The 17,739-nt window shown below is 44.6% G+C and overlaps 2 protein-coding genes and 1 non-coding gene across 3 annotated transcripts in view; 1 reads left to right on the forward strand and 2 right to left on the reverse strand.

The window, feature by feature from the left end:
• Positions 1 to 579, reverse strand: part of KNL1 (kinetochore scaffold 1) — a 54,638-nt gene extending 54,059 nt beyond the window's left edge. The window contains exon 1 of the mRNA XM_019551983.1: positions 553 to 579. The gene's annotated coding sequence lies outside the window, so the exon portion shown is untranslated. The remainder of the gene's footprint in view (positions 1 to 552) is intronic.
• Positions 580 to 7,379: 6,800 nt separating this feature from the next.
• Positions 7,380 to 7,461, forward strand: TRNAS-GCU. The gene has a single exon. It is a non-coding gene; the product is annotated as a tRNA-Ser (tRNA).
• A 4,796-nt stretch (positions 7,462 to 12,257) lies between these two features.
• RPUSD2 (RNA pseudouridylate synthase domain containing 2) overlaps positions 12,258 to 17,739 on the reverse strand; it is a 9,283-nt gene continuing 3,801 nt past the window's right edge. Inside the window, exon 3 of the mRNA XM_019552102.1 lies at positions 12,258 to 15,576. Within this exon, the coding sequence (XP_019407647.1) occupies positions 14,794 to 15,576 (783 nt within the window). The 3' untranslated portion in view covers positions 12,258 to 14,793. The remainder of the gene's footprint in view (positions 15,577 to 17,739) is intronic.

Genomic DNA, 17,739 nt, shown 5'->3' on the forward strand with positions numbered 1-17,739 from the left:
GGAAGACTATGTCCACTGCTACCCCTGCATCTAATGATTTGGTGATCTGATCGTAAAAGGCCACCAGGTTGGTCTGACAGGACCTGCCACTAATGAACCCGTGTTGGTTGCCCCTAAGCATGCAGTCCCCAGCTGGCCCCTTGTGGATGTGTGCCAGAATAAATTTCAATCACTTATTGGATTGGTATTGACCAATATGCCTAGTGAATAACTGGCTACTGGTATCGGTGAAGAAACTCTTTATCAGTGCACCCCTACTTTTAATTTAAAACAATTTAGTCTAAGACTTTTTGGCAGAGTTTTTCTTAATACTAGTCAACAGAACAATTCTGGAAAACCTTACACTTTTTTCTTACTGAGGCATTAAACAGCATACTACTGTGACATTTGTGGGAACCTTCCTTTATAGTAGGAAAGCTCTCGGTGTCTTCTGGGATCGAGACAGGCTTCAACATCTTTGGAGCCAAATGCTACATTTGGTGCAAGAGGAAGCTTTACTATTAAAGACAGCAGCTTTTGCCACTAAAATTCTTCTTGGACTCATCAACTTACTTTTCCTCATTTGGCTCTGAAAAAATTTTGTCCATTTCTGAAAGATGTACTCTTCCTGTAAAAAATATACTGCATTAGACCCCAACAATACCTAAGAGTCAAAACAATAGTTAAATCACATTGAGCTGTGAAATCAAATCACTACTATTATAGTATAACAGGCATTTTTTTTTTTTTTAGTCACAGGAAAGGATGCAAACCTGCCGGAGTTTTAAAGAGTTGCATTTTCTCTCTGTACTAAACAGTTAAATTCTTAGGTGGTTGATCCACCAGTTCCAAGTAGTGTTGGATATTTGACTTGTCAAAAAAAAAACACCCTGGTCAGCTGACAGGAAAGATATTGGCAAATGCTGGGCAAGTATTTTAATTGTTAAAATATTAGAACAGTAAAGAGAGGAACTTTAATCTTCAACAAGTTATAGTTTTTCTAATTACAAAAAAAAGTTAACTATTATTGCAAAACAATGAAATTAAATTCTAAAAAATGTAATGAATTACTATAACAATGTTAAGTAAGCATAGATGTAAATAATATTCAAAACTGAACAGCTCTTCTCCCCGGCTTTTATTCCAGAATGCCAAAGTCAGCCTGACTAGCTACAAAATAAAATTAAAACACAAATAAAATACACATAGCAACTATAAATGATATGTTAGACTTTTATGCTGTTGGCTTTGGTTCCTTTCGTGGCACAGAGTAGCTCCTGCAGCCCCATGTGGCTCAACAGGGGGCTGGGAAGGGAAAGGAGCCTGGAAGAACTAAGCAGCAGGGAAGGGAGTACTTGCTCATAACTGGAGCAGGACAGCGTATGTGGGTTTGTTTGGATCCTGACTCCTGCAGGATTGGGAGCAAGCAGCTGTCACTCCTAGCCAGCTGCCACCTGCAATAGGGGTAGGTTGCCACCTATACCAGGGCATTCTTGGTGTCATGGAATGTTGACCAATATTTGAGACCCTGATCAAATAATAGGTTGCTGGCTGGCATTATTTGGCTCATCAACTGACCAGTTGTAAATTTTCAGGATTTAAAGACTGAGAAAGCCTGAAAGTTAGTTTGTAAACCAGAATTGCATTTCTGGAGATCTACTATGATAGGTGCACAATGGATATTGTTCCTCTGTATTTAGATAGTCTCACTAGCAAATGGATAATTAGCCATTGTACTGCTTGTCCCCGCTCTCCAGTCTGCTGTGCCATAAGGCTGCCCACACCACAGGTTAGCCACCACCCCTGCTCACTGGTCCATGCCTGCTGTGAGCAGACCAGGAAAGCCAAGGCTGCAACCAAACTCCATCTGGCTTCACATATCAAAGATAATAAAAAGTCCTTTTTCAGATACGTAGGGAGTCGGGAAAAAAGCAAGAGTAACGTTGGACCCCTGCTGAACCAATGGGACAACTGATAACTGACACCCAGGAAAAAGCCAACCTGCTTAATGGGTACTTCATGTCAGTCTTTCATCAGCCCAAAGGGACCACCCTGCCTTGCATGGCGTGGGAAAGCCAGGGTGAGGGCATATTTATACCCAGCATCAGTGTAGACCTTGTAAAGGAACACCTTAAGAGGTTGGACATCTACAAGTCAGCTGGTCCCGACAGATTACACCCTAGATTACTCAAGGAGCTGGCAGGTGTCATAGCCCAACCATTGGCAAAAATATTCGAAAACTCTTGGTGCTCAGGTGAAGTACCTGAAGACTAGAAGGCCAATGTGGCACCCATCTTCAAGAAAGGGTGGAAAGTAGATCCCTGGAATTACAGGCCAATCATCTTGACCTCAATCCCCAGTAAGATTCTAGAGAAAATTTTCAGAGACCCTTCTTGATAAGCTGGTTGATGGTAACATCCTGAGGGACAGCCAGCACAGGTTTGTCACAGGCAGGTCTTGCCTGACTAATCTCACCTCCTTCTATGACCAGGTGACTTATCACCTGGACCAGGGAGAAGAGATTGACTTCATATATCTGGACTTTAAAAAAGCCTTTGATCTGGTGTCCTATGATCTCCTCATGGAAAAATTGGACAACTGTGGCCTCAGCTACACCACAGTCTGATGGCTGGGGAATTGGCTTCGAGGTCAGATCCAGAGAGTAGTAGTCAATGGAAGTGAATCATTATGGTGCTCTGTGACCAGTGGTGTCCCCCAAGGCTCTGTCCTTGGAATGGTTCTCTTTAACATCTTTATCAACCGTGTGGACACTGGTGTCAGAAGCAGACTGGCCAAGTTTGCCGATGATAAACTTTCTGGCATAGTGTCCACTTGGATAAGCTCAGTAAGTGGGCGGATATAAACCTGATGACGTTCAATACCAAAAAATGCAAGGTACTCCACCTCGGGGGGGGAAAAAACCCTGCAGCACGCTTACAGGCTCAGCAGTGCACCACGGCTGAAAGATACTTGGGGGGTCCTGATTGACCACAAGATGAACATGAGCCACCAATGGGATGTCGCAGCTGGTAAAGCAAATAAAACTCTGGCTTGCATCCATAGATGCTTCTCAAGTAAATCTCAGGATGTCATCCTCCTACTGTTCTCAGCCTTGGTGAGGCCACAGCTGGAGTACTGCATTCAACTCTGGGCTCCACAATTCAAGAAGGTTGTTGAGAAACTTGACAGAGTCCAGAGGAGGGCCATGTGCATGATCAGAGGGCAACAGAATAGGCTTTATGATTAGAGGCTGAGAGCCATGGGACTCTTCAGCCTAGAAAAGCACAGGCTCAGGGGGGCACCTGGTGGCTGCCTATAAGTACATAAGGGGTGTGGATGAGGATCTGGGGAAATGTCTGTTCACCAGAGTGCCCCAAGGGATAACAAGGACCAACAGTCATAAACTCCTCCATGACCGTTTTAGGCGGGGCATAAGGAAAAACTTCCTTACTGTCCGAGGGCCTAAGGCCTGGAATAGACTCTTTCCAGAAGTGGTGCAGGCACCTACTCTGGACTCATTCAAGAAATGTTTGGATGCTTATCTTGCTGGGATCCTTTGACCCTAGTTGATTTCCTGGGGGCTGGACTTGATGATCTGCAGGGTCCCTTCCAGCCCTAATGTCTAATGTCTATGAATCTATAAAGGTGAAAGGGAGTGAAACAGATTGCAAGTCAGGGTGGTCTGTGCAAAGTAGGTTCTATGTCTGCATATCAGCAAGGCATTAGGCATTTCTGTTTCCTGCACCTGAGCTAAATATAAATATTACCCCAGCAAATAAAAGGTGTTAGATTCTGTCCAGCATCCACATGTTCTGTTCCCAGAGTCCTCTACAACATTTGTTACAGTAGAAAGCTAAAGCATGTTACTGGCAGATGGGGCATAGCTCAGAGAGGACCGAGTATGAATTGACTCAGAGGGATGGACTGTTCCTTCATTTTGTTTCCTGGTACAAATTCAGGTTAGCACAATGTTCCAGAAGAGCAACAAGGGACCACTGGTAACCTTCACTCAGTATTGGTTCCATTTTTGTTACTGAATTGTGGGGAGGGAGTTGTGTTTTTAATTTGGTTTTGTTTTTTCATGGAAAAAGGTACTAATTGTAGAAGACAGCGTGAGAGAGTTAAGCCTGTGTAGTTATTAGAGTTGGTCAGACAGTTCCCAACAAAACTTATTAGAAAATGCCAATACCTTAAAACCAAAATGTTCTAATGAAGCAAAAGGAGGCTTCCTTTGCCTGCCTGGTTTCCTATCAGTTGACTGGCTGAAGAGCTCTGGCTTTCAGGGGGGGACATCTCTAGGGGGAAAATGTCATACAAACTACCCTGAGGCTAGAGTTCCCCAACCAGACAGCCTGGAAATCCTGAGAATCCTGACTCCAGCTGGAATTCTTAGGACTTCTGGCCTTCCTACCTACAAGGCAAGTCACTTTGAACAGCAGGGTCTATGGCTGTAATGAAACTTCACCACATTGATTGCTCAGTGGTGAAGGTCTCCAGCAATCCTCATAGTCCCTGTCTGTTCCTGAGCTCTGGAGACTAGAAACTCTGGCAGCAATTAAGTTGAACTGGCATGATTCCTGTCAGTCTCACACTGCCCACCATTGACAAAAAGTGATAGACCCAATAGTGTGCAGAAATTAAACTAACAAGGAAAAAGCCAATTTCATTTAATAACCACCAGGAATCCTGGGAGCCATGTTTTCAAGAACTCATTGTAGATGTTTCCAAAATGAAACTGCAAGATTTCAGTTCTGTGAAAATTCTTCACAAGGCAAAAATAAGAGTCTGGAAATTACTGCAGAATAGAAATGTGATTTCTGGGATGGTTCCTTAGAACATACAAGGGACATCAGGTGGCTCATAAATGATCTTCCTCCATCTGTACTTGCTGTTATGGTCTAACTGTGACAATAGTCATATGATAGAAACATCAGTGCAGAGATATTCAGAGCAGGGACAGAGAAATGCAGACATGAGATATAGTTTTATTCCTTATTCTCAGGTGACAATCAGTTTAAATTAGCAGTGTCAAACATATGGCTAATGGGCTGGATCTGACCTGCAGAGCTACTCCATCCAGCGTACCAGGCTATCGGAAATTGGGGCCTTGCTTGCTGCCTTGCTGGATATGGCTGTTGATGATAGAGGGGCAAGCAAAGGATATGACAGTCCCTTTTACCCCAACAGACTCTTACCACAGTTGGCCCCACAGATCTAGCCTAGGAGGAACCCCCGCAGTCTAGATCCAACCTGGGCTGAGTTTGACACCCCTGTTTTAATGCATACAAAGAGATTAATGTGTAACATTTCTTCTCAACCCCAGTCATTTCTAGGCTGCCCTCTCCTCTTCCATTTCTAATATATCCCTGGGTCCGCAGTTGTAACTGATTCTCAGGTCTGGTATATATTACCAAGTTTGGCTGGCATAGCTACATCAGCAAGTCCCTGGGCTCGAAACATTTATAAGACAGAAGGAGGTTTCTGTCAGCTAACAGCATGAGGCTGCTGGTTCCTGAACTACAGCAGCAGAAGCCCCCCAGCAGAAATGAAATTCTACTAGCAGAAGACATTTTTTGCCATCAGTATTGCACCAGTTCTCCTGAAGGGCCAAAGTTGTTTTCTACCAGAAGAGCTAGGTCCCCAGTGGGAGTTCTGTAGGAGGTCCATAACAAGACAAGCTCTAAATAATAGGAGCCTCAGAAGTGTAAGAGAACTTTAATCTCAGTGATATGTTCTTAATTATTTGAAAACACCTGGAGAGATGAATACAGCCTGAAACTAGAACTCAGAAATGTGAACTGCCCCATTCATCATTGTTTGTGTTTTCTTACCCCACCTTTGTTTTAGCTGTTTGTTGGCCAGGGCTGTGCACAGGGTATAACCATTCTCAGTTCCCTGTGCCATCTCAGTGCTCCATGACTGTTTTCTATACAATTAAGCTTGCCAAGTCACAGCTCTTTACCCAGTGTCAGCACTTTGAGGCATACTTCAAAGACAAAAAATGGTACCAAGGAGATTTGGGGAGCACAGATGAAGCTTCCACTTTCAAAATCCAACTGGACAGCAAATCCTTTCCATTCCTTCCTGCATGGCTTCCATTTCCCTTTCCCCTTGGGCTACCAACATCAGGACAAGAGAGGGGCCAGCCTGGAGCCTCTCAGCTGCTGGAAGCAGCAGGGTTGAGACAGGAGCTTCCTCAAGATCTCTCAGCCCACAAATCTTCCCAAGAAATACAAAAGGGGGTGCGGGGGCTGCAGCGCCTGGTCTGGGATTGGAAGAAGTTGAGCAACCACAGTAAACCAGAGACTTGGGGGACACGAGGGTGGAGGGGCCCGCGGGAGGTCTCCAGTCCAACCCTGGCTCCAAGCAGGACCAGCCCCGACTACATCATCCTGGGCAAGGCTTTGTCAAGCCAGGTCTTAAAAGCCTCCAAGTATGGAGATACCACCACCTCTCTGAGCAGCCCGTCCCAGGGCTTCGCTGCCCGCCCCGTCAGAGTTTTTCCTAATATCTAACCTCAACTTCTCCTGCTGCAACTTGCGGTCCTGGTTCGGTCTGTCACCTGCCGCCGCCAGGAGCCGTGCGGCTCCCTCCCCCGCACCGGCAGCGCGGTCGAGTGGCCCGTCCACGGAGGGGCCGAGGCCCAGGGGCCGCCACAGGGGTGGCGAAGATGGACCGGGCTCCACCACTCCCCAACCCTCCTCCCCCCGCCGGCGCCACCAGCGCCCCGGCCCCGCGCTCCCCCCGCGAGAAGCCGCACCCTGAGGGGTGGGGGGCAGCGCATGCGCACTGCTGAGAACGGCGGGGGGAGAACCGCCCGGCCCGGCCCCCTCCTCACCTCGCCTCACCTCACGTCACTTCGCCTCGCGGCCCCGCCAGTCCGCTCACCTGCCGCTCCGCGACCCTCTCCAGGCAAGGGCAGCCGCTCCAACTCCTTCCCCCCGCCGCCGCCTCACCCCGGAGCGATCATAGGCTCGGCTGAGGCCGCCGCTTCGCTATTCAAATCTAACCGCCAGCGCGTGCGCATGCGCCCCAGCCGCCGGAACTACGCTGTAGTGGCGCCAGTTCTCCGCCGTACAGCATGGCGCCCGCCAGCGGTCCAGACAACACGACGCCCTTCGGCGATCGTACAGCATGGCAGCCTCCGTGCACAGCCGCGCCCCTCCCCCCGCATAAACGAGACCGCCCCCATGTGTGCCAGGCCGGGCTGCGAGCAGAGGCTCGAGAGTCAGAGGCGGTTGTAAGGAGGGTGTCAGGGCATCCTGCGGGAGCTTTAAATGTTCAAGATGTCCTGAGCGAGCCTTCGCTGCTGCCCCCCCAAACAAACAATAGCAAGAAAGGATGATACAAGGGCCATCTGCTAAGCTTCTTATAGGTGGGGAAAAGAGGAAGGCTTCTGTGACGAGGTGGCCGAGTGGTTAAGGCGATGGACTGCTAATCCATTGTGCTCTGCACGCGTGGGTTCGAATCCCATCCTCGTCGGTGCTACTTTTTTTCCCCCATTTGTGACCGTCCTCAGGAAAGACAATGAGAAACAATGAGGTACCAGCCGGGCCTTAATTCAGTGGTGACAGAGGAAAAAAAATCATATCGGGTTCCCTGAACTCAGTCTCCGCCTGGCTGCCCCTCAGGGCCTATGCAACCTCAGGCACCAAGGGAGATAAAAGAGAGGCCCGATGCCCTCCTCCCCCTGGCACCAACATGCCCAGTGTGGGCCACAGCCCATCCTGAGCCACTGGGACAGGTTGTGAAATAGCACCCTCAATGCTCTGCCTATGCCAGGTAACAACACAAGCCAGGTTGGCCTTTTTCTGGGGAGTTAGCGATGAGGCACCTCCTAGGCAGCTTTGAAAAAAAACCCAGTTGTTGCATCTCATGACTGTGACCTGGGAAGTCCTTTGCTGCACTGTGATGGATCACAGTAAGAGGCAAGAGGCAGGTGTCCAGTCTCAGAGCTTGCTGGGCCCATCATCCTTGTGGTTATTCCCACCAGCAACTTCATCCAACAGGTCTCTAACATCAAGTTAATCAGATCCAGCTCACAGAAACTTTTCTAAGCCATTTCTTAACATGTTCCTTCCCTCCTCAGCCTGAGCTCCTTCCCTCCCCATTGTTGCTGATGGTATTCGTGTTCACCATCTGATCACAGTGTGCACCTTAGCTCCTCAAGGTGAGCCCCCAAACGTATGATACTTAGAAAGCCAGTCCTTGTAAACTTCTGAATTATCTTGGTGAGGTTGTTCTTGGTGGTAGCTGCACAATCTGGAGTTATACCTGCATATATTGGCTTTGGGGCACATGCCAGACATTCTCCATTTAAGAAAAGGTTGTGTTCTCATGAAGACTTGGCATGATTGAGATGTGAGCATGACAACACTACCTTTGACACACTGGGCTTCTGTCTCCACATCTTGCAAGAGTCACCAATAGTTATCATTTCTTGCCTGGGCAGAGATGCAGCATTCATTTTGAAATCTGTCTCTTGAAGCCAAGCAGAAGTTATTTGTATAGCCTTGATTGCTGGAGGCAAATCATTCTCAAATCCTGGGAAGTTTTTAACAGCAAGTTACACAGACACTTGAGTGGGATGGTTTAATCAAGGATGATCCTCCCTTGAACAGGGGGCCAGGCTAGGTGACCTGGTAAGATCCCTTTCAGCACCACTTTCCTATAATCCTATAAAATACATTAAAAAAATGTTGGGATAAGAATAGATGATGGTACTATTCATTGTTCTGGATCCACAGTGTGCTCAACCCATTATCTAGCATCAGTTGCGTGTGTCTGTCTCAAAGTATCCTTTTCATAACTATAACAAGCTTTCAAGGTAGCAGCTTTATCATCTTGGCTAGCATGGTATCCAGTCAAGAAATACAACTCTTCTTCTAATGGACGGTCTTTTATGTAAGTGGCAAGAACACGAACTTCATTTTTGCACTCTCAAGGACCCAGAGGGACAGACTTCTATCTTCAGCTCCCTCTGTGCAAAAATGAAGTTTATTTCCTACCTATGGAGACTTTTTTACTATCTTGTACCATCTACACTTTTCCCAGAGCCTGACAAAGGGACTTTGATCCCAAAAGCCTACAGAAAAGGACAATTTTCTTGCCATTTTCCAGTTGCTCCAATAAAAGGTATCATTTTGGAACCAAGACTTCTAGTTTTTTGTATGTTTTCGTGTCTCAGACCAACATGGCTACCAAGTATACCCCTGAAACATGGAAGTTTCCAAAAACTTTGTAAGAGGCTGATAATGAGTGGCTCCCTGTGGAGGTTCCCTAGCTGAAGTCAAAACTGTGCATCTGCTATGCACAGGGGAAAAAAAGTAACTGGGTGCTCAGGGTCATAAAAGAAATATATCATTTCAGTCTATGAAATCCAATGCCATTTTGTAAGATTTCCTATACCCCCTTGGGGTAATGACTGTTCAATCCCCCATTTAACTGGACAGATGCTGTATCAGTAACATGGGGCATCTCAGGCTTCAAGGAGGTTTATAAATGTTAACTCACTTGTAATGCTACAGGGAAGCACACAATGGTAGTTAGTAGGGCTTCCTCATCAATCCCAGAGCAGCTCTGTTATATTTTTCATTAAGGTTATAACTAATAATGTTGTAGCTTCTGATTGTAAGCCCATTGGCAAGGAAGACTACATGTTCTTTGAAGACTTTATGACAGGGTTCTCATTGCTATGTAATTTTTGCAGGTGAAAACCCCTCAATATTGAGTTGAAGGATGGAAAGTGAAGAACCAGCAAGGATCACTCCACTGTAATTAGGATCTGGATTGTACAGATTCAGTCTGCTGTTTGCTGCTTAGTCCTCCCATCCCAAGGGGGAGTCACAGGGATTAGTTAAAGGCAAAGAGAGGTAGGTAGCCATGTTAATTTGAAATCAGGCAGAAGGCATAGTAGAGGTGCAAGTTATAAACTATCTGAATCAGAGATGCATAACCTTTTGTATGCAAGAGGCCTCTCTATCAGATGCTATGACAAGGTGAAAACATTTAATGAAATCCAAAAAAATAGCTAGGAGTTAACACTTTCAGTGATTTTATCTCACTTAGCTGCAGGGAGGCTTTTAAGCCAAGTGTCAAAAACAACACATGCATGGGCAGAAAAGCAGTACATACAATCACAAGAAGAAAAAAAAATCAGTGTTATTCTGCTAGCTTTAACACTAGAGTTCACAACTTGGGGTTGATATTCTTAATATAATTTAAGATGTTCACTTTTTGTTCTGAATTTGTATTGTCAAAACAAAAAGCAATACTTATTCATTGTTGGAGCATCTTGGTTAACTCAAGTTCAGAAGGTTCCCTAAAAACAGTGGAACAGTCAGAGACCCGGGGAATCAAGTTATAAAAATGAAGTTAGGGAACTAACTGCCTCTTAGGGACCTTTCTCAAGTTACAGTTATTGCAACTTCCTAGAGCAAGTCCTTTCTGGGTCTGCTACTTCTAGCAGCTCTAGGGTGTCCAGACTGTGGAATAAACTCCCTCCAATGGTGGTGCAGTCACTTACCCTGGAAATGTTCAAAAGGAGACTGGACAGTCACCTTGCTGGGTCACCTGACCCCAGTTGTCTTTTTCTGCCTTGTGCAGGGGGACTGGACCTGATGATCTACAAGGTCCCTTCCAGCCCCTAACAATCTATGAATCAATCTATATAGAAGTCCCCTGACCTTAACGGAACTATTTAGGTAAGTCAACTTTGCAGGGTCAGGATCAGGAAGCTCCAGGAAGATAGATTCCAACCAGTTAAATGAAAATGATACAGGCTTTTTTTTTCCAACCAAATATTTATAGGAACCCATCCAACCTGTCCTGAAATTGCAAAAATTGTAACACAAATGATTGCGTCCAGGAGACCAGAACATCTCTGTCCATTTAATCCATCATTAAGAAGCTTTTTAAAAAATGAAACCTGAAATTAATGGAATAGAAGGGCTCCCATGAGGTGTTTCTGCTTTACAAGTTAAACACATAATTACAACTATTTAAAGCAGCCTTGCACAGGTAGTTTACCAGAATAGTTCTGCAGACCCCTTCAGGCACATATTGTAATAGCAGATTTAGCTATACTAAAATCCTTATGGAAATTTGCAGATTTAAACGTATACATACAGAATAATAAACCAAACCAAGGTATTTTCTCCATTCAAGCAGGCCCCTGGACAACAGATATGTGAGCAACACTAGCAAAATTTGACTTTACTGAAGTTTATAAGTGTGCGTTGATTGCGCTTCAGGGATTCAATCTTCATTAGCTTTCTATGCCCCAGGCCTCTGATTTACTCCTTCAGCAATGTCTAATAAAGAAAGCTCTCAGTGGACCTCAACATACTGTAAGCAAGGATTATTGCTGAAGGCATGGACACATGTAACTTACACATACCACTAAGTGCTCTCTGTTACGTCTTTCCTTATTGGTCTCCAAAAGCAAAGGGGTTTCCTTTGGCAGCATCCAAGCACAAAATTCTCCCTGACACTACATGAGCTCAAGTTAGTATGTTGACCAAACTCATACTTAGTCTGTTTTCTACAAATAAAAAATGGCCAGAGTGCCTTATCCATAATATGATCAGTCTGCAGTACTCACATTGCCACAGTTGGGCATGCATATCAACTTTGTGGAAAGGCCAACAGATGAATGGATCAGCATTTACCTCTAAAGCATCTACTGTCAGAGACAAGATATTGGGCTAGATGGTCACTGATCTGACCCAGGATAGCACTGCTTATTTCTCACAAGAGTGACTTACTGGTGGCCCCTTCAGATTACAGTCAAGATGAGCTAGTTAAAATGTGAAAAAAGCCAGTACCAAAATAGCAACAACTAAGTATGTTCTGTGACTGAAGAGGTATGTATAGGTTGTAGCCATGTTGGTCTAAGGACACAGGCAGACAAGGTTCTTAGGGTAAATCTGATATACTTTATTAGACCAACTCATATAGTTGAAAAGAGCACACACCAACTGCAGATGCTTCTTCAACCTGACAAAGGGTATTTGTACCTGAAAGCTTGCAAATCATTTTTTCCAACTATTTAAGTTGTTCTGATAAAAGATTTCAGATTTACCCAGAGAACCTTGTCTTCTTGTGACTAAAGACAAATTCATTTTCCAGACTCTGCACTTTCTCCAAACATTATATTCATATGCAATAAACAGAGAATTGCCTTGTAAGAATCTTCCATGCTATACACTCAGCTTTTTTTTTTTTTTAGTTTGAAGCAATCAGAGTAGGTTTTGTAATAAAACATCTTTAATTACAGCACCTTGTGAAGAACAACTACTTTTATTTGCGTTTGGTATACTGTGGTGCCTCTATAAACAGACTGGACTCTGCAGAAGTCTTATGAGCACCTGCACAAATTAGAATAGATCCACTGGATAAAAACCTGAGCTTTGAACATGAATAAAACGATGAATTATGATGCAGCCACAGGCAGAACACTTACATAATACCTTTTAAAAAATTTTTGTTCAAGTTATCAGCATTCAGTCTGTTTCCTTAAAAGCAATGGGATTAGACAGCTAGCACTGTATATTAAGGTCTTAATAGTAATTATTAAGACAAAAAATAAATGGTACTCATTCCCACTACTTTCCCCAATACTATTTCAAAACTAAGGCTTTCAAGCCTTCCCTTCTCCAGGGTTCTGAAATCCCTGTGAAACACTAGTCTTCTTGCAGAATAGAAACCAGCTGATAGAAAGTTACCCTGAAATTCATTTTTGTTGTTGCTGAAAAACCTCCAGTGGTAATTCTAGTCTTGCTAGAGGCTCTATCTAGCAGATATATGTAGTGTGGAGCAGGAGGATTCACATTTTGAAAAATGGCTTTGTTAATAATTTATTGCTGGAGATAAATCAGTTAAAGAAAAACTTCCTCACTTACTGTGATGGATGCCGCAATAAGGTTATTTCATTCTGCAGAATATGCAGTGTGACGTGCTAACTGTATCCCAAAGATCAGGAAATGAAAAACCAAACCACACCACTTTGGTTAGTGTGTACAGATCAGTAATGAACACAGATGCTGTACTCTTTGAAGTGCTAGTCCCTATTTTTGGGGGTGGAAATGAAAGAAAGCAACCAGTTAAGTTTTTAAATTATTTCTGGGAAACGCTGTTGTTTCCATTATTGTGTACATTATTGTGTATTGCTATTTTACAGTAAGCTGACGACAACCTATACTTCTTTGAAACAAAAAAACCCAAAACAAAACAAAGCAAAATCAGGCAGAAAACTTGCCAGCAACCTAGTGGACTTTGGATATTTGGATTTACTGATCAATGCACAGCAAATACAAAGAAACAGGCACATATCCACCACTGGTGTAAGTATCATCACTTTCTAATGGTGGGATGGAATACCCCCTTCCCCATGGCAAACAAACTTCTCTCACAAGCACATCGCCTTTGAACTGTGGAAGGCAGGGTTACATTGAAGAAAGTCTTTCAAATGCAGAGGTAGTGCTGTTCTCCTATTTCAAATCTTTGAAGTGGCCTAGATCTTCTACAAAAAAACTGCAGCACAGCAAAAGTTAAACCTGTTTCATTGCCATATAACAAAATCCCAAAAGCAGCAATACTGAAAAGAAGCATCATTCTGCCATAAATCAAGCAGCTTTCAACAACAGCAGATAGATATGATGGGGAGTCTCTCTTCATTTCAGCAGGAAGCTGAAAACAAGGGCTTGTGTAAGTAATAGAAACCCCTCTGACTACAGCCAGAACCCAAAACAGCACTGAGTAAAGTTGCCCATGTGTCTTTCACATCAGGTCATGGCTGACAGGGCTAGTTTTCTGGCTACTGTGTGTCTGGTAAATTTTTCAAGTTTTGTGGATTGGTAGATGGACTAAAATAATTTAATGGAATAGGTCAAAAAGATTTGCAGTAAAGTAAGGACAGAGACGATATGGGAGGTATCACGCAGAGAACAGGAATGTTTAGAGGGTTATGGAGATTATTCCAGGTAGAAGCACTGATACGTGTAGGCACAGGTGACAGAAAAATAAGTTACTTCCCTGGGGACACCAAATTTTTGGTTAGACTATGGTTTGTCCAGGAATTTTTCAAGGCTGATTTAAGGGCAGACTGTGTCCCTACATTAGCAAGAATAAACTTATGAAAGGAAAATGTACACCAACAAGAGAACAGAAACCTCTATAGACAAGAAATGCACAATGCAACACAACTCCAAATACAACAAAGAAGAGTAACTGACAGGAATAGACCTAACCTGCACAGTGACTTGGTTTGGAAAAAAATGAAGATGAAGATATGATACAGCTAAAATTGATCCGGCAATAAAAGCAAAGTAGCACCTAAAATGTAATATGGGATTTGCAGTGTGACACATGTACAGTACACAAAATAACATTCCACAAAGTTTTATCCACATAAACAAGGACAATAGATAACTAATATACAGAAAAATGTACATGCTGATTGTCTAAGTTGTATGCATTGAGTAAACAAGCACACTCAATTTGCAAACAACAATGAAGTGTGATAAAGAGGAGGTAGAAGGGAAAAGAATGATCCCCATTTCATACATCTTGGTAATGTTTTATTCTAACTAAAGAGACACACAATTATTTGGAAATAACCACTTCTCCCTTCAATAGCTATCAACAGATTCATTGCCACTTCCTCTTAATTCACAAACAACCTGTTTGCAATTCCCAATAAAAACCGATAAATAAAAGCAGCAACTCCAGGGAAATTTTAGCCACATAGATGCAGGTCGTTGCAGACACTTTCTTCCTGACAAGCTAAAACATAAAAAAAAAAAGTTGCAGTTCTCACAGCATTAATTCTTGGCATTCCTCCCAGTCCTCCAGTGCCCAGTCTGGCATCTTGGAGCAGTATTCAAACTCTGCTCCTTTGTAGCGCAAGGCATGTAGGTACATCACCAGTTCCTTAGGAGATGGATCTTGCCTAATTATTTTACATTCTGCACACAAAGGGTCTTTCTCTTCCATATCTCCATCAAGAGTCCCGCTTGGACTGGCTTCTTCACAGCCAGTTTCACTAGTTCCTGGCTTGCTGTAAGAGTTCTGGGAACTATCTTCTTGACTCTTTGAATCCTCAGTTCCACAAGAGTTTTCAGTAACGGCAGTAACTTCCACAGCCTGAGTAGAGCTACCTGAGCTATCTTGGTCTTTACTTCCTGTGCTGAGCTTCAGGCCTTCCTCTGAAATATCCAACATATCAAAGCTCAGTTTTGCATTATGTTCTTCCACTAAAGCCTTGAGGAGCTCCTCATCCGTTTTATCAATTTTACCACCCTTGCCCTTGGCAGGACCCCAGGCTTCCATGTTGTAGATGGGGTCATTGACAATAGGATGTCCCAAGAACTGCAAATGGACTCGAATTTGGTGGGTGCGGCCTGTGTGTGGGAAACATTTCACCACGCTGGTCTTGCCATTATAACTGAGCCTTTGGAACACGGTTTTACAGGATTTCCCTTTGGGGTCTACCCGACACACTCCCACCTTGTAAGAAACAACCAGGATGGGTTCCTCGCAGATCACTTCATTTTCTGGAAATTCCCCAAGAACACGGCAGACATACTCCTTTTCCAACTACAAGAGAAACAAAACAAATTTCAGAAATATATTTTCAACATAAAGCTTCTTTTTGTTCCGACTAGCTTAAGCTTCACCCTAACTACGCCTATTCAGCTGTAGAATTGCAGTTAAATACAAGAGACCAAAAAATACATTGGAATGGGAAACCTGGCCTTTGCCCCACTAAAATTTATTTTTCAACTTACAAAGCTGTCCCCTAGGGGTGCGCAAATCAGGGCAACTGCCCTGGGGCCCATGCTTTGGGGGGCCCTATGGAGCTGGGTGGAGCGGCTGCGGCCACGGCAACTCTGTGCTACCACTGGCTTCGTGTCCAGCCACTTGCTACCTCCGTCACCCTGCTACCATCATGTCCGGACCCTGCATGGGCTGATTTCCATTCACCCCAACACTTATATACATTTATTTTGGGCAGATACCCAGGACCATCCCCTAGGGGTGCGCAAATCAGGGCAACTGCCCTGGGGCCCATGCTTTGGGGGGGCCCTATGGAGCTGGGTGGAGCGGCTGCGGCCACGGCAACTCTGTGCTACCACTGGCTTCGTGTCCAGCCACTTGCTACCTCCGTCACCAATGCTGCCACTGCTGATGGCGGTGGCAGCTTCTTTGGGTCCGGGGCATGGGGGAGCAGAGTGGAGGTGGGGCCTGTCAAAGAAAAATCTTTGATCTCAGATGCCAATGGCAACAGGTCAAAGGCTAACGCAACGTACTTTGTAATTACAGTTCCACATCATTACAACCCCCCCCATAGCTTAAATGTAAAACACACGCGCAGTCTTATACAGCCGAACTGGCATGAAACCTGAGCAGACAAGGATAGACAATCCTTTAATTATTCATTTATTCATGCCTGGCGTGCAGTGATAGGCCACCTTGCAGACTATAACTTTGGAAAGATTTCCACCTTCGGCGGAGACCTCTGTACACGCCCAGGAGACATAGTTAGCGAACCAGCCATTTGCTAACATCTCCCCGCCTCGGACCCTTAATTAGGCATATTCATTCTGCTGGCTCGTTCGTCCTTCTCGTCAGGAGCTCTCGGAAGTCTACAGACCAAAGTGACCTGTATGCTTTGCTTAAAATCTGCACCAAGCAGTTTGTAATCTGAGCAGCAAAACATCTGCACGCTGTGCTGAATAAATCAACTTCTCTTCCTACACCGTGACCACAAGTTCTTTTCCTACGCCGCGACCACAAGTTCCCTTCCTACGCTGCGACCACCTGTAGCGTAAGTAAAATAAACTTTCTGTGTAACCAATACGCTTTAAATCTCCTGACTCCTACTCGCCTCTACTACTCGCCTGTCCAACCACCGATTCCACCCGCACCAAGCCGGTCGTACCGACCCAGGCCCGCAGGTCAAAGGTGCGTCAGTCATCAGGGCGCGACAGGGCCCTGCGTGGGCCGATTTGCCCTGAGCCCTACACCCTGCTTGGATCAGCTCTGTCTACTAATTAGTTCTTTGACAATTAAAATGTTGACTCCTGGTCTGCAGATATAGTGAGCAATTTTTTTTTTAGAGGTTTTTAGTCATTCTTAGCTTTTTATTGTGATCTTGGTTTCCTGCCCTAAGTGAAAATCATAAATGCAGATGTCCTGCATCTACACTACGCTAGATTGAAGGCCACCATACAAAACATTTACAGGCAAATTTTATACCTTTCAAAATGAAAGGGGGGGATGGATGGACAGTACCCAGTCAGTCCTGCCCTAATTCATAAATCTATGAATCCCAATCTATGAATCCAGCTGCACAGCAGGGTAGGGGGAATTTGGCAGAGAAGGCTGGTGGTATTAATGGCCACTGTGTTCCCTTGCTGCCAATTTTCCTGACCAACAGGCAGATGCAGTGGCTCCACAACCCATATTTGGCCTGTGAGCCCTGACTCTAAAATTCACGCTAAGCTCGGGCCTACTCACAAAATTTAAATTACAGAATACTGATGCTAGCTGCATAATGCAAGAGGATGCAAGTTCATGGCTAGGCTATCTGAGAAAAAAAAATAAAAAATGAGGACTCTCTTCCAGCTTATCTTGCTATATTCAGGATTTTCATAGATTTCATAGACATTAGGGCTGGAAGGGACCTCGGGAGATCATCAAGTCCAGCCCCCTGCCCAAAGGGCAGGAACTCAGCTGGGGTCATAGGATCCCAGCAAG

Source organism: Crocodylus porosus, unplaced genomic scaffold (assembly GCF_001723895.1).
Source record: "Crocodylus porosus isolate Cpor-Errol unplaced genomic scaffold, CroPor_comp1, whole genome shotgun sequence".
Lineage (NCBI taxonomy): Eukaryota > Metazoa > Chordata > Crocodylia > Crocodylidae > Crocodylus > Crocodylus porosus.